Below are 15,942 nucleotides of genomic sequence, written 5' to 3'. Positions count from 1 at the left end.
TGTCCCAGCAAGGCAGGAGGATATAGTTAATAGCACTAGTCCATGATACAGAAGACCTGAGTTCTTGCCTCAGTAGTCTTGCTGACAATCCAGTGCTAGGGTGAGGGCCCTTATTCTGTGGGCCCATCTTCATCTGTAGAAAAGCAAGGCTGGAGTCTGACTGTGGCGTTCTGTACTCTTGGCAAGTGGGTGAAGGCGAAGGAAAACAGGTAATGTACACAGCATGCTCCAAGCTAAGACTCTACTTAGCTAGAGGCTGAGCTGCAGGAAACAGTTAGCAATGTCTGAAAGCATTTTTCACTGCCAAACTTGGGAGTGTGTTGGTAAATATCCTGTCATGCACAGGACAGCAGTGGATTATCTGCTGAATTCCCATAGCAAGAATTATCCTGCCGAAACCATTATTAACATCAGTGTTTAATCCTGCTTTAGGAATGGGTCCGTGTTTGACACCAAGTCTGGAGACCTGAGTTTTAATCCTTAGACCCCACCATGGTAGAAATTGAGAACTCTCATAAATTGTCTTTTGGCCTTCACATGTCTGTATGCACACACACTACCAGTACAGATGTTAAAGATTTCTCCTTTAAAGGGATCTTCTGCATTTTGCAGTCATCTACAATTCCAGGTAGCCTCATACTTTATTACTTTCCTCGGTGTCATTTCTTACTGTTGAAGAAGTGGGTTTCACTTGTTATCGTATCAGACTTAGTGGAGAGGCAGAACCACTAGGGGTGCAGATAGTTATCTATCCAACTTCCTGGTATACTTTGTTACAGTGATTTGACCCAAGCCAAGATGGTGGCTAACAGTCTGTATAAAGTGGTTGCTTTTGTGTCTGGTGATAGGCTGAATTTTTCAGGGAGAGAAGTGAGAGAGGGAAGATAGCTCTAAGGTGAAGATACAGGGCTTGGCTAGAACTGAGAGTTACTACCTAAGGGCTACGATTGTTGTGATGAAACACCATGACCAAACTGGGGAGGAAAGGGTTTATTTAGATTACACTTCCATATCACTGTTCATCAATGAAGTCAGGACAGGAACTCAAATGGCAGGAAGCTAGAGGCAGGGGCTGATGCAGAGTTCATGGAGGAGCACAGATCACTCGGTGGTTTGTTCCTCATGGCTTGCTCAGCCTGCTTATAGAACCCAGGACCATCAACCCAGGAATGGCACCATCCACAATGGACTGGGCCATCTCCCATCAATCACTAAGAAAATGCCTTATAGCTGAATCTTACATTCCCCTCTCTTCAGATAACTCTATCTTGTGTCAAGTTTACATAAAACCACCCAGCACAGTTACAGGCTAGGATGCATGCCTGCAATCTCAGTACAGCAATATGTTGCAGGAGTAGACTATGACCTGGAATTGAATATGACCTGGCCCAGGAGTGACCCCCAAAAAGAAGGTCAGGAAAGGTGGAGCAGTTACAAGTCTAGCTGCTGAACTACACCAAGGCAGCCAACCAAGTAAGTAATGATGGAGGGAGCATTGCAGCCCAAACAGGAACTGGTTGCTCTTTCATTTCCATATTCTAGATTCTTCACAATATCCCTTGCGGTTCTCCCTAACCAGAAACATGCAAGGAAGGGATTCTAGAAAGCATTGTGGTCTAACCAAGTTGCCATGTTACAAAGCTGTAACACTGAATCCCCATTCCTGAGAATGTACAAATAAGTGTCTAAAATGGATGTCTGCAGGACGCTGTATTAGTCATGACGGTCTGGCAGGTTTTGAGTTCCTCTTGCCTTTAGAACAGGAAACATCATTTGCAAGAGTAGAATGTGACATCCTACTATGTCCATTCCTGTAAGAGGGGACTAGAGAAGCCAAACATAAAAGGTGACAGATGGTACAATTTATTTTTATGAATTATCTGAAATATGTAAATCCGTATGTGAGTCAATAGTGGTTCCAGGAGATTAGAAGTGGAGGGGAATAGGGAGTCAAAGCTTAATGCAAATAGGATTTCTTTTTGTGTGTATAAAAATGAGATAGTCAGGGCTGGAGAGGTGTGTCATTGGCTTAGAGCACTGACTGCTTGTGATGGTTTGTTTATGCTTGGCCCAGGGAGTGGCACTATTAGGTGAGGCCTTGCTGAAGTGGGTGTGTCACTGTGGGTTTGGGCTTTGAGAACCTCGTCTTAGCTTCCTGGGAGCCCATCTTCTCCTGTTTGCCTTTGGAATGAGGTGTAGAATCTCAGCTCCTCCTGCACCATGAGTGCCTGGATGCTGCCATGCTTCTGCCTTGATGACAATGGACTGAAGCTCTGAACCTGTAAGTCAGCCCCAATTAAATGTTGTACTTATAAGAGTTGCCTTGGTCATGCTTTCTGTTCACAGCAGTAAAACCCTAAGACACTGCTTTTCCAGAGGTCCTGAGTTCCCAGCAACCACATGGTGGTTCACAACCATCTGTAATGTGATCCGATGCCCTCTTCTGATGTGTCTGAAGACAACTATAGTGTACTCGCATAAATAAAATAAAAAAATCTTAGAGAAAAAAATGAGATAGTCATACAACATTCTGAATGTACTATTGAATTGGTCATTTTCAAATGAATAACTTTATGTTAGATGAATTTCGCCACCGTTTTTTCAACCTGAAGAGATTTAGAAACTGAGTAGTTTTAAACTTTGATTTCAGCCTCAATTGCTACAAGACTGATGATTGACCATAAAGAGAAAGGGTAGTACTAAGGGCTAGTATAGCTGTGAAGCAGAGTGCTTGCCCAGCCACTGCAAGACTTCAGGGTCATCCCTCAGCACCACAAGCTCCCTTTAGAGTGGTATGGTACATCTCTGTTGTCTCAGCTTCCTAGGACACTGAATCAGGGGGATTTTATTTAATGAGTCGCTGCCTCAGAGAGGGGCTGGCAGTATTGCCCAGCACGCACAGGTCCTGGTTCAGTCCTAGGTACTACGGGGGAAAGACATTAAACAAACATCTTGATTTATTGTTATTTTGGTGGGGAGGGGAGCACAATACGACATTTATGGAGGATTCTCTTTTTCACCATTAGTGAGTTTTGGAAACTGAACCCAGGTCACTAGGCTTGCTTGTAAAGCACCTTTACCCACTTTGCATCTCCCGGGTTCTGTCAATTTCTTTTTTAAAGCAGTGCTAAGGTCTATGTGATACTCCCATCTGCAAGAGAATATAGAAATCTGCAACAGAATCTTCTATAGGAAAACCAAGTCCCACCCTGGCATGGCTTAGCATTCCAACAATGAAAGGAACCATGTCCTTCTGGCATCCACGCCAGGAAAGTTTGCAGGCATGTCTTGCCCCTTTAAGACCAGAGGCTAGAATGAACTGGTTGCTAAGGGGTCATAATGCCAACTCTCTTGTGGGGGGGCTCCTTCCTTAAGTAGTTTCCACCTGCCCATACCAGAAGTCCTGAAGGGTAAAGCTTGTCTCTGTAGTGAGAGATGTATGTAGATGGGGTTGTATATGTCTATACTTAGTTTCTAGGCTCAGAGTGCCCACACTGTAGATAAGGGATCAGTAATACCCAGATTGAGTTCTTTTCTACCCTACAGGGAACACAAAGTTTCCCTTGAAATGAGATCTTGTGTAATCAAGCAATAGAAGGGAAAAGCTCCCAGCTGAGAACACCCCGGAAACCTGTTGCTCTCGTAACCCCTGCTCAAAAATGTACCTGTAGTCAGTACAGATAAATATCACTGTGAATTCCTTTTTAGGTTTCATGACTCCAGGAGAGTGACTAGGAAGTAATTAGGAAACCACCGCGGCTGCATTCCAACAGAGACATGAACTCCCAAATTCAGAATTTGGAAGGAGAATGGTGCTGAAGCCCAGCACCATGAGGACTCATGAGCTAGTCATACACACCCCATACTTAAGCCTTTCTGCCTGAACCCAGGTTCTTCAGAATGGGGAGTCATGTTGTTTGGTATCTGTTACTGCAGGAATTGGTGCTTTGAAAATGGAAGTGGAATTGGATATGCTAGATGAACTTGAGTCTCTGAGGTTTGAGTTTGGGATTCCAGAGCAAGAACGTTACTGGCTCTATCTACAGCACCGTTATCGGGGACTGATGATCACGGGCTGTGCCCATGCAGGCTTCTTTTGCAAACTGATCATTAATTTGAGGTAAGCTACTTGAAGAAAAGAGGCAAGCACTACTGCTTGGAACCCAAGGGACTTGTGCTATTTTTTTTAAAGGTTTATTTATTTTTATTTATATGAGTACACTTTAGCTGTCTTCAGACACACACCAAAGAGTGCATGGGACCATATAACAGATAGTTGTGAGCCACCATGTGGTTCCTGGGAATTGAACTCAGGACCTCTGGAAGTGCTCTTAACCAATGAGCCATCCATCTCTCCAGCCCAGGACTTGGCGCTTTTTATATTGGAGGTTCAATATGGGGGAAGAATTGTTTGTCTATCCTTTCCAACCCACATTCTGTCACTTCTGGTCTGAAGTAACCAGAAAAAAATCCATACAAGGATGTCTTGTGTATACTTAGTAAAGTTAGACTAGTGTGATTTTGACTAAGAGGGCAGGGTAATTTATTTCATTTATTTGTGCATTTATTCTCCCAAACTACCAGCTTGCTTTCCTTCCACAGCACTAATGACCGGTCATTATTGGCCTGTTGCTTCAAAGAGAGGTAGTTATTTCTTCTGAGACAGACCTAACAGTGACTGATAGGAAAGCCACGTGGGACTTTGCTGTCCCTACAAGCCAGATAACTTGCTTAAAACCAAGAATATTGGGCCAGGTGGTGGCAGCTCATGCCTTTAATCCCAACACTTGGGAGGCAGAAGCAGATCTCTAAATTCCAGGCCAGCTTGATCTACAGAGGAGTTCTAGGATAGCCACAGCTATACAGAGAAACACTATCTTAAAAAAAAACAAAAACCAAGATAGAACATCAATGAGGGGCTAAAGAGATGACTTGGTGGTTAAGAGCACTGGCTGGTCTTTTAGAGGTCTTGAGTTCAATTCCCAACAACCAAATGGTGGCTCACCATGTAATGGGGTCTGATGTCCTCTGGCATGCAGGCATACATACAAACAGCACTCTAAATAGGTCTTTAAAAAACTAAATAAAAACATAAACAAAACTGACAAACCCTTATATAAACTAAGAAGGAATAAACCAAGTAACAATCAGATATGGAAGAGAAGCTCTGACAGCCAGTGGCTCAGGAAAGGATGGTCAAGAGATTGCATTAGAAACACCCAAGCATTAGAAAATCTTAACACTTGTAAAGACTAATCATAAAGGCACAACAATATGAACAGGCCTTTAGCCAGTAAGGAGATTGAACTGGTAAACAAAACCTCCCAACCAAGAAAGTTCCAGACCAGATAGCTTAAACCTTGGAGAATTAACAACTTCGGCCCAGGGAGATGATTTGGCCGGTCAAGTACCACTGGGTTGAGTTCAGATCCCCCACAATCAAGTAAATGTGAAATTCAAGTGTGCCTGGCAGCCTGCCCATTAGCTCTGCTTTCAAGAGGCATAGACAATGTGGTGATGGAATGATAATGGACCCAATAGGCTCACTTGGAGTGACATTATTGGAAGCTATGACCTTGCAGGCGTGGCTTTGTTGAGTCTCTGGGGTTGGGCTTTGTGGTCTCAGATGCTTAAGCCAGGCCCAGTGTGGCATTCTCTTCCTGAAGAGAATGTGGCACACACACTTTCTCATTCTGATCTGGATGCAGAACTCTCAGCTGTCTTTCCAGCACCATGCCTGCCCGGCTGCTGCCATGTTTCCCAATGTGATGATAATGAACTGAACCTCTGAACTGTAAGCCAGCCCCAATTAAAGGCTTTCCTTTCCAAGAGTTGCTGTGATTATAGTGTCTCTTCTCAGCAACAAAAACACTAAGAAAGATAGACAGTAAGGTGGCTAGCTGACTGCTCAAATCATGGGCTCTGAGACCAGTCAGAGACTTTTTCTCATTAAGGTGATAGTCAATCAAGGAAGATACCCAACATCGACCTTGGTGCACAAACAAGCATCTGTATATGCAGCACACACACACACACACACACACACACACACATCCTGCATGTGCAGCACACACACACACACATCCTGCATGTGCAGCACACACATACACATATACACACACACATACACATCCTGCATGCGCAGCACACACACATCCACACACACACACATCCTGCATGTGCAGCACATACACATACACACACACACATACATATTCTGCATGTGCAGCACACACACATACATACACACATATACATTCTGCATGTGCAGCACACACACACCACACACACACACACACGTCCTACATGTGCAGCACACACACAGACACACATACACATATCCTGCACATGCAGCACATGTACACACATGACCTGCATGTGCAACACACATGAAAAAAATTAACAATTTCTTTCAAACTCTAGCAAAAAAATTAAAGAAGAGGAAACATTTTCAAACTTATTTTAGAGGCCAGCATTCCCTCAATACTGAAATCAAGGATACTATGAAAAAGGTACCAACCAGTATTCTTTATGCTTGAGTATTGATCTTCAGCAAAATATTAGCTAGCTGAATTCAAGATTACATTAAAAAGATTATGTACTGCTCAGCAGTGGTGGCACATCCCTTTAATGTCAGTCCTCAGGAGGCAGAGGCAGGGGGATCTTTATGAGTCTACAGATCTATAATCTATAGGGAGCTCTAGGATAGCCAGGGTCGTTACCCAAGAAACTCCATCTCAAAAAACCAGTTGATAGAGGCAGAAAGAGGGGGAGAGAGAGAACCAATAACAAACAAACAAACAAACAAACAAACAAGCAAAGAATAGGGAAAAAGGTTATGTACCATGAACTAGTGGAATTTATTCCTGGAATGCAATGATATTTCAACATGCAAAATCAGTCAGTGTGTAATACATTGATATCTAGACGTTGACTGAGGTAAGATTTCTTTTTAATTTTTATTTATTTATTTATTTATATTTCAAGTGTTATCCTCTTACCCGGTTTTCCCCCCTCCCAGAAACCCTCTATTACATCTCCCCTCCCCCTGCTTCTATGAGAGTGTTCCTCCACCACCCACCCACTCCCTCCTCTCCACCCTCAATTCCCCTACACTGGGACATCTACCGCACCTTCATAGGACCAAGGACCTCTCCTCCCATTGGTGCCTGACAAGGCCGTCCTCTGCTACATATGCAGCTGGAGCCATGTGTACTCCTTGGTTGGTGGCATAGTCCCTGGAAGCTCTGGGGGGTCTGGTTGGTTGTTATTGTTGTTCTTCTTGTAGGATTGCAAACCCCTTCAGCTTCTTCAGTCCTTTCTCTAACTCCTCCATTGGGACCCCACACTCAGTACAATGGGTGGCTGCAAGCATCTGACTCTGTATTTTTAAGGCTCTGTCAGGGCCTCTCAGGAGACAGCTATATCAGGCTCCTTTCAACAAGCCTTTCTTGGCATCCACATAGTGTTGGGGTTTGGTGACTCTATCTGGATGACTCCCCAGGTGGGACAGTCTCTGGATGGCCTTTCCTTCAGTCTCTGCTCTGTACTTTGTCTTCATATTTGCTCCCATGAGAATTTTTTCCCCTTTCTAAGAAGGACCGAAGCATTCACACTTTGGTCTTCCTTCTTCTTGAGCTTCATGTGGTCTGTGAATTGTATCTTGGGTGTTTGGACCTTTTGGGCTAATATCCACTTATCAGTGAGTGCATACCATCTGCGTTCTTTTGTGACTGGGTTACCTTGCTCAGGATGATATTTTTCTAGGTCCATCCATTTGCCTAAGAATTTCATGAATTCATTGTTTTTAATAGCTGAGTAGTACTCCATTGTGTAGTTGTACCACATTTTCTGTATTCATTCCTCTGTTGAGGGACATCTGGGTTGTTTTCAGCTTCTGGCTATTATAAATAAGGCTGCTATGAACATAGTGGAGCATGTGTTCTGAGGTAAAATTTCAAATCTAGGTTTTTGTTTCCAATGATGAAACAATTTATAGATGTAGACAAAAGACTAGAAAGCAAAGATTCATTTGGAAGAGGAAGTACTTGAGAAAGTGTGTGAACAACCTCATGTAGGGACCACATTGGGAGCTGTTGCCCTGCTGTTCCTTATAAACTTAAGATATCATATCGACAAGAAGGGAGTGTTTATGCAAATCATTTGACTAGGTCCACCTTTTATGATATTTCTCATATACCCTTTCCTGGGCTGTACTACTGTGTCTCTCAGCTTACTATTTTCATTATCTATAACATACAGGTGATGGCTAATCTTGGTTGTCTGCTGGGCATTCCTGGGAGGTATTATCCTAATCAAATGATCTGAAGCAGGAAGACCTACCCTCACCTGGGCCACACCTGGTGGTGGTGCTCAAAGAAGAGCCCAGAAGAGAGACACTTTGCTTTCTGTCTGATTGCCCTCATTCTCAGTTTGTTCATCATGGTGCTGTTGCCAGTATTTAAATCCATCTTCTTCAGGATTCCGACTGAAGACCAGCGGCTCAGCAGGAATCCTCTCCAGTGTCTGACTGGACTGTGGAGAGAACTCATGGATATCTCCTCATGGACTGAGTAGCTATTAAATTCTCAGCCTTTCTGTTATGAGACAGCTGTTGTTGGATTACCAAGACCACAATCTGTAAACTAGTCTAAGAGGTCATACTTGTACACACGTGCACGTGCACGAACACATGCGCTCACACACACACACACACACACATGCTTTATTAGTTCTGTTCCTTTAGAGAATCCTGATACAAAATATATTAGTGATTTGAAACCATAGGACTTACAGGATGTGTCAATTTCCTTTAATTACCCTTATTGGTTGAGTACCAGCAATGGAAGGCCATGGACCAGTCCCCAGGAGAGAGTATTAGTGAACTGCACATGCTTAGGGGTTTTGTTGTTTATGGTGATTTTTAAAATCCAGGAGAACATCAGCAAGGTGAAGTCTCTTTCTTTTCTAGTTACATGACACGGAGAGTGACTTGCCTTCATTTTGTGTAAAGTAAGGAAGAGATAGTGTAACGAGAGAGTTAGTCACAATCTCTGATTTCTAACTTTCTGCCCAGAGACCTTTTGCAACAAACTGAAGGAAAGACCAATGTCACATGATTTCAGTCAGTGCAGAAAACTTAGCAGACAAAAGTCAGTATTTTGCCAAGATACTGACAATAATCACACAATAACCATCAGCTGGAGGTAAATTTCTTCCATGTACTAACAGCCATAAATAGAAAGCTCAAGGTAGCGCTGTATTCAAAGCTGAATACTGAAAACCAGAAGCAAGGGGAGGATTCCCACTTTCAGCACCTCTATTCACGATAGTCCTAGGAGTCATAACTGGTACAATTAGGTTTTTTTTTTTTTTTTTAAATGGGCAGTGGTGGCACATGCCTTTATTTTCAATACTCAGGAGGCAGAGGCAGGTGGATCTCTGTGAGTTCAGGGCCAGCCTGGTCTACATAGTGAGTCCCAGGACAACCATGGCTACCCAAAGAGTCCTTGTCTTGAAAAACAAAACAACAACAAAATCAGTATATATATATATATATATATATATATATATATATATATATATATACACACACACACACATATATATATATATATATATATATATATATATATATATACCTCCTGCAACTCAGCAATAGTCAATAACCTGATTTTTAACCTAAGACTTTATCAAAGAATGTATAAAAATGACCAACAAGTGTATGAAAGGATGCTCAATATTGACAACCACCAGGAAAATGCAAATCACAATTACAATGAACTGTTCTTTTCAGACCTATTGTCAATTTGACAGACCTAAGAGTAATACAGATTATTTAGATTAGGTCGATTGTGGTGGGAGGACCCAGTTTTACTGTGATCCTGGGAGGAATAAAAACGAGAAAGTGAGCTGTGTACTAGCACTCGCCGCTCTGACTACTGACTGTAGACACAATGTGACCATCTCTGCAAGCTCCTGCCTGCCAAAGTTCTTTACCATGATGGACTATACACCCAACTATGAGGGGGGGAAAACAACCTTGTGATTTGAATGAGAATGGTCCCTATAGCCTCATATGTTTGAATCCTTGGCCTCCAGTTAGTGGAACTGTTAGAGAAGAATTAGGAGGTGTGGCCTTGCTGGAGAAGGTGTCACTGGGAGTGGGCTTTGAGATTTCAAAAGACTCAGGCTGCTTCCCTGGTCAGCTCTCTCTGTCTCTGCTACTGCTCCAGTGCCTGCTTGCCTACTGCTGCTAAGCTCCCCACCATAATAACATTGTACTCTAATCCTCTGGAACCATGAGCTCCAAATTAAATTCTTTCTTCTATTTCTTCTATTTCTTCTATTCCTCTGTTGCCATAGCTAAGACCCTTAAGATTCTTTCTCTAGGTATCACAGTAACAAGACAAACTGCTAATTGAATAAACCCACTGTGTCATGTCTGACATACCTGTAATCTCAGCACTCAGAAAGCAGAGGCAGGGAAGTCAGAAATTTAAGGCTAGCCTGGGCTACATGAAACTCTCTACAACACAAACCACTTTATCTTCATACAATGAAATATTACTAGTAGGCCTCAAGAAGGAAATTTGATAAGGTAGGAATTGGATGAAGCTTGGGAACACAATCATACATGCAAAATCATAATGCATGATTCCACTTGCTTGGTGTAGCTAAAGGAGCTAGAAAAAAAATAGTAAAGATGTGAGGAGAGGAAACAAGCTATTCAGGGATCGAAAGTTTCTGTTTTGCCAGGGTGCAAAGGGCCTAGATATCTGCGACACAGCAGTATGCAGAGACTCAAACATACTGCATACTTATGTTGATTATGCTCTCTAGCTGACAATTGTCTACCCAGAACGCAGGCCAAAAAGTTCAGAGAATCAGCGAGCAGTGTGCTACACACAACCATATGATGCATAACAATCATAGTGATGTTTAAAGTCAATGAAATACGAAATATACAGACTTCATGTTTAAGGACCTAGGAAAATGCAAGAAACAAAACCACCAATATTTTCATCCAGTTTTGGTCCTTTGGAAAAGGAATGTACTTTTTCAGGACAAAGCTTTTATTCCTTAGTAAGGCTGTATAAACAGCTTCTAATCCAAATGTCTTGTTTCTGAATTATTACGTTGACTTTAGGCTTCCGCTTGAAAAAAAAATGAAGGAACCTATAATACTGCTGCAGAAAACTATATCCTGGGGCTGGAGAGATGGCTCAGCGATTAAGAGCACTGACTGCTCTTCTGGGGGTCCTGAGTTCAAATCCCAGCAGCCACATGGTGGCTCACAACCATCCATAATGAGATCTGATGCCCTCTTCTGGTGTGTCTGAGGACAGCTACAGTGTTCTTACATATAATAGTAAATGAATCTTTGGGCCGGAGGGAGCGGGGGCCAGAGTTCAATTCCCAGCAAGCACATGATAACCATCTGGGCTGTACAGCTACAGTGTACTCATATACATAAAATCAATAAATGTTTTTTTTTAAAGAAAACTATAGCATGTACACACACTTATGTGTATCTGTTCATTCTCCAGCAAATTATTGCAGCAGCAGCCACGCACAATACATCCCCGGACTGTATCATTTGATGCCGCTGCTACTGAAGATGAGGAGGTCGCAGTGGGCATCATTGGATGTGGCCACCTTGGAAAGCAGCTGGCTAATGTACTGCTGAAAGTCGTCCCTATCCCTGCTGAGAACCTGCAGATCTCCACTAGAAGGCCAGAGTCCCTGGGTGAGGACCAGTGAATGCCAGACAGTGGGTGTGGGGCTGCGTGGCATTAACAAAGCTGCCTTCAAAGGTGCCTTCCCTGCTGGCTGGCCCTCAGTTATAAACTTGTTGGTTAAGATGACTTTTCTTCATTATTATATCTGTCCCTCCTTTCTGGGTATAAGATACAGGGGGGGAGGTTTCATATAGTATTCAAATCTAACTGGAATATTAGTCTAGGAAAAAAAAGTTACTGGATATTTACATTTGGCCTTCTACTTTTAAAAACTGTCATCTGAGTACAAATGTATTTACAGTGATTCTAGGTGTTGACCAATGTGATAGAAACAAGAACAGGGATTGCCTTTGGGAAGGTGGAGTGAAGAAGGAGCCCAGAGAACATTCTGGGGAGAAGGAAATGGTTCTCAATCTGTAGGTCATGATCCCTTTGGGGGGGAGCGTGTCAAACGACTCTTTGATATGAGCTGCCTAAGACCATCAGAAAACAGAGATACTTACAGTACAATTCATGACAGTAGCAAAATTATGGTTAGGAAGTAGCAACAAAATTATTTTATGGCCAGGTGTGGTGGCACATGCCTTTAATCCCTGCACTTGGGAGGCAGAGACAGGCAGATCCCAATGAGTTTAAGGCCAGACTGGTCTACAAAGTGAGTTTCAGGACAGCCAGGGCTGGTACACAGAGAAACTCTGTCTCAAAAAACCAAAAAATATATAACAACAACAATTAATAATAAATGTTATGGTTGGGGTCACCAAAACATGAAGAACTGTAGCATTAGGAAGGTTGAGAACCGCTGGTCTAGAGGGAGCTATGGGCTACATGGATGTATGCCCTTATCAAAACTGTTCAAGCTGTATACTTCAGAATTCCATGTGGTACTGTATGCAAATTACAGTACAATAAAATGCAAAAGAATAGTGCAAAGCAGTATGCATACTGTAGAAAAATTACCCTTGAAGGAAGAATAACCACCCATACCAGACTATTCTACACACACACACACACTGCCTGTTTTTTTTTTAAGTATATTGTATACTGGCTTTTTACCTGATGCATTGGAAGTGCATTTTGTATCATTTAACATTCTTTAAAATAAAGATTTTGAAGTCCTTTCACTGCCCCGAGGTTGGCTTTGAGAGCACTCCCTGGTGGGTCGGACCTGGGGTGTGCTTGCTGTCCCTAGGTGTCTGTGGTGTCTGGGCACTCTGGGGAGGACATGGGGCAGAGCTACAGTTGTGAGTGCTTTGTGCTCCCCCCTCCTTTATTTTCTTCTCAGGATTTAAAATTTGTTTCCATGAAAGAATAACCTTATTACAAAAAGGTGATTTTAAGCTCATGTTTCATTCTTATTATATGCCCATTAGAGATAAGATTCCAAGCCAGAAGGTGGCGGCACATGTTGTTTCCATTCCCAGCATTCAGGAGGCAGAGGCAGTTGAATTTCTGAGTTTGAGGCCAGCCTGGTCTACAGAGCTAGTTCCAGGACAGCCAGGGCTACCCAGAGAAAACCTGTCTTGAAAAACTAAAAGGAAAAAACAAATTAGGTTCTAGCTATAAAACCCCTCTGTGCACTGTGTAAGGGAACAACATAACTGCCACGTCAGCTTCTGTATCAGGGGTTCTCAACCTACCCAATGCTGTGACCTTTAATATAGTCCCATGTGTTATGACCTCCAACAGTAAAACTATTTTTGTTGCTACTTTATAACTATTACTACTGTTTGCTACTGTTATGAATCAAAGTGTAAATATCTGATATTGCAGGATGTCTGATATTTGACCCCTTCGAAAGGGTTGCTTGGTCCCCTGAAAGGGTCATGACTCACAGGTTGAGAATCACTGTTGTCTGTATATCAAAGAATGACGTCTGCCTGTTGTCTTAGCACTCTTCCTCTTGTCCTCGAGAAGCCATAGGCTTATCTCTCTGATATCTTTCACATTGTTTTTCAGTCATGCTGAAAGCATACCAGATAGAATTGTACATTTTACATTCTTAACTTTTGAAAATCCACATTGTAGTAACAATAATCAAATAATTATCTACTAGTTTAATGTATTTGTATGAGTTATCACATACACAGACACTTTTGTCTCTGCATTTATGAATATCTTACTCTTGTTGTGTACATGTTACAAAAACTGTTAAACCTTCCACAACCCCTTCCAGTTTCTGTGGCATATTCTCTCATTTTCTAATTTTACCCACTAACTCAAGCCACTGAGCTACATAAACTTCAGTGAGTCACATAGCATCCCGCAGCCTCAGTTTGCTCATCCTTAATACACGGAGAATAAAGAAGTTCCTTGTGAGAATCACCTTAAAGAACACGCTGTGTATATTATCTGGCAGATGCTAACTCTTCAGTAAATGGAACCAGAATGCTTCTTAGAGATTCTTTTTCTAGCTCACATTAAGAAATAAAAATAAAAACACCCAGCACTTGTTCCAAAAGCAAGACAACAGGAATCGCGCGTGTAATGAGTCCAATCTCCACCACAGTGGTACCAGCTGCTTTCGCAATTGGGCTAGGGGGTGGGGTGGGGCTTCTCTGCTCACGGAGGCTTCCAGGAACCAGCGTCTGGTTTCTGTAGCAACGTGACTTAGGTTGCTTACTGAAACGCAATTACTGCCATTCTCTCCCCACAGCTGATGTGCAGGTCAAACTTCTCTGCATTATTGTGCTCTTTCTCCCTCCCAGTTGAGTTTCGGAAACTAGGGGTCCGGTGCGTCTACGACAACGCTGCTGTGGCGAGCTGGGCCAAAGTGTTGTTCCTCTGCTGTCTGCCAGCCCAGCTACCTAATATCTGCCTAGAAATTCAATCCAAACTCGATAAGTCCTGCATCGTGTACAGCTTAGTATCCGCCATTCCGCTACCCAGGTATCTTTGTCAGGATGAGACCAGAACTCACAGTTCTACCTCTTGGAGTTAGTCATGTTCAGTAATAAGGAGGAGGTAGCTTGCCCTGCAGAAAGACCCCGCCAGCCTTTCTAGTTCTATCTTCTTCCAGTTTTATACAAACAAAACTCAGGATTGGGATGATTTTCCCTGTCTAAAATGTTAATGACTGGTTGTTTCCCAGTGCTCCATTTCCACTTGGGGCATCAATGAGAAAATACCAGAGAACAATATGAAAAGCTACTAATAATGTATACCAAAAAACCATTGTTTTTTGTACTCTTGTATCTAGCGAAGAGCTAGGCACATGATAACATTCAGTAAATTTAGGTGGATGGTTGAACAATCTAATTAATCAATGCCTGGAGTGCACAGTGGGCCCACATCTTGTTGCCTGAGCAGTGGCTTGCAGGGGAGGGGGCTGGGTTTGGCTTGGATTCAGAGACAGTAGATTGGAAAGTCACTTATTCCAGTCTGTACTCCCTGTCTTTGTGGCTTCCAGGTTGAAAAATTTACTAAACCACACCAATATCTTGAGGCCCCAGTATCAATTTATTGAGGATTTTGACAACATCTGGGGAGAGAATGAGGAGGTCCCATCTGCTCTCCAAGATACAACGATTATCCGGGGTACCTGCCCCTACAGTACTCTTGGTAATGGCAAAACTATGTAACTATTTCTGACATTCTTTTGACAATTACCTTCTCTCTCTCTCTCTCTCTCTCTCTCTCTCTCTCTCTCTCTGTGTGTGTGTGTGTGTGTGTGTGTGTGTGTGTGTGTGTGTGTAGAGCACAAAGCAGATACATTCTTAGTCATTTGAGTTTGGAATGCAAAGAGCTTAGTTGGAAAAAGCAACCCTTCTTAGGCAGAATGGGGCAGCCTAATTTTTGGATCCTTAAGTTTGGGCTAGAAACAACCAGTGGAAATAGTTTATGTGAACAAGAGAATGAGCTACGCTTGGTGGTACATGCCTATAACTCCAGCCTTGGAGAGGAGACAGGAGAATCAGGGCATCGAGACTCTTCAGCTATATAACCAGTTTGAGGGCAGCTAAAGCTACCTGTGAACCTGTCTCAAAAAACAAGACCAAAACCAACCAAACCAAACCCAAACCAGGAAAAACAACAAAACAAAAAACAAAACACACAAACAAACAAAAAAAATCCAGGAAAATTCAATGTCTGGGATAAAAGCAAAGCGGGGCGGGATTCCCTTTAATCTTGCAGTATTCCCTAGTTCCTCCCTGCTGTGGGCAGGGACCTTTGTGGTGGTCCTTCTGTCCTTTAGCACTGT

The 15,942-nt window shown here is 42.7% G+C and overlaps 1 protein-coding gene across 5 annotated transcripts in view; it reads left to right on the top strand.

Moving 5' to 3' along the window:
* Window positions 1-39: 39 nt before the first annotated feature.
* Window positions 40-15,942, top strand: part of Noxred1 (NADP dependent oxidoreductase domain containing 1) — a 23,626-nt gene continuing 7,723 nt past the window's right edge. Inside the window, exons 1-5 of one of the 5 annotated variants that reach the window (XM_031355534.1) lie at window positions 40-209; window positions 3,937-4,120; window positions 11,550-11,749; window positions 14,450-14,630; window positions 15,151-15,302. In XM_031355534.1, coding sequence (XP_031211394.1) covers window positions 3,954-4,120; window positions 11,550-11,749; window positions 14,450-14,630; window positions 15,151-15,302 — 700 coding nt within the window. In that variant the 5' untranslated portion in view covers window positions 40-209; window positions 3,937-3,953. Of the gene's footprint in view, window positions 210-2,101; window positions 2,282-3,349; window positions 3,438-3,936; window positions 4,121-8,262; window positions 8,574-11,549; window positions 11,750-14,449; window positions 14,631-15,150; window positions 15,303-15,942 lie in introns of those variants that run through there. The other 4 variants (XM_031355535.1, XM_031355532.1, XM_031355533.1 and 1 more) reach the window with 4 other exon arrangements.

This window comes from Mastomys coucha, unplaced genomic scaffold (assembly GCF_008632895.1).
Source record: "Mastomys coucha isolate ucsf_1 unplaced genomic scaffold, UCSF_Mcou_1 pScaffold6, whole genome shotgun sequence".
Lineage (NCBI taxonomy): Eukaryota > Metazoa > Chordata > Mammalia > Rodentia > Muridae > Mastomys > Mastomys coucha.
This window is presented reverse-complemented; position numbering and strand designations above follow the sequence as displayed.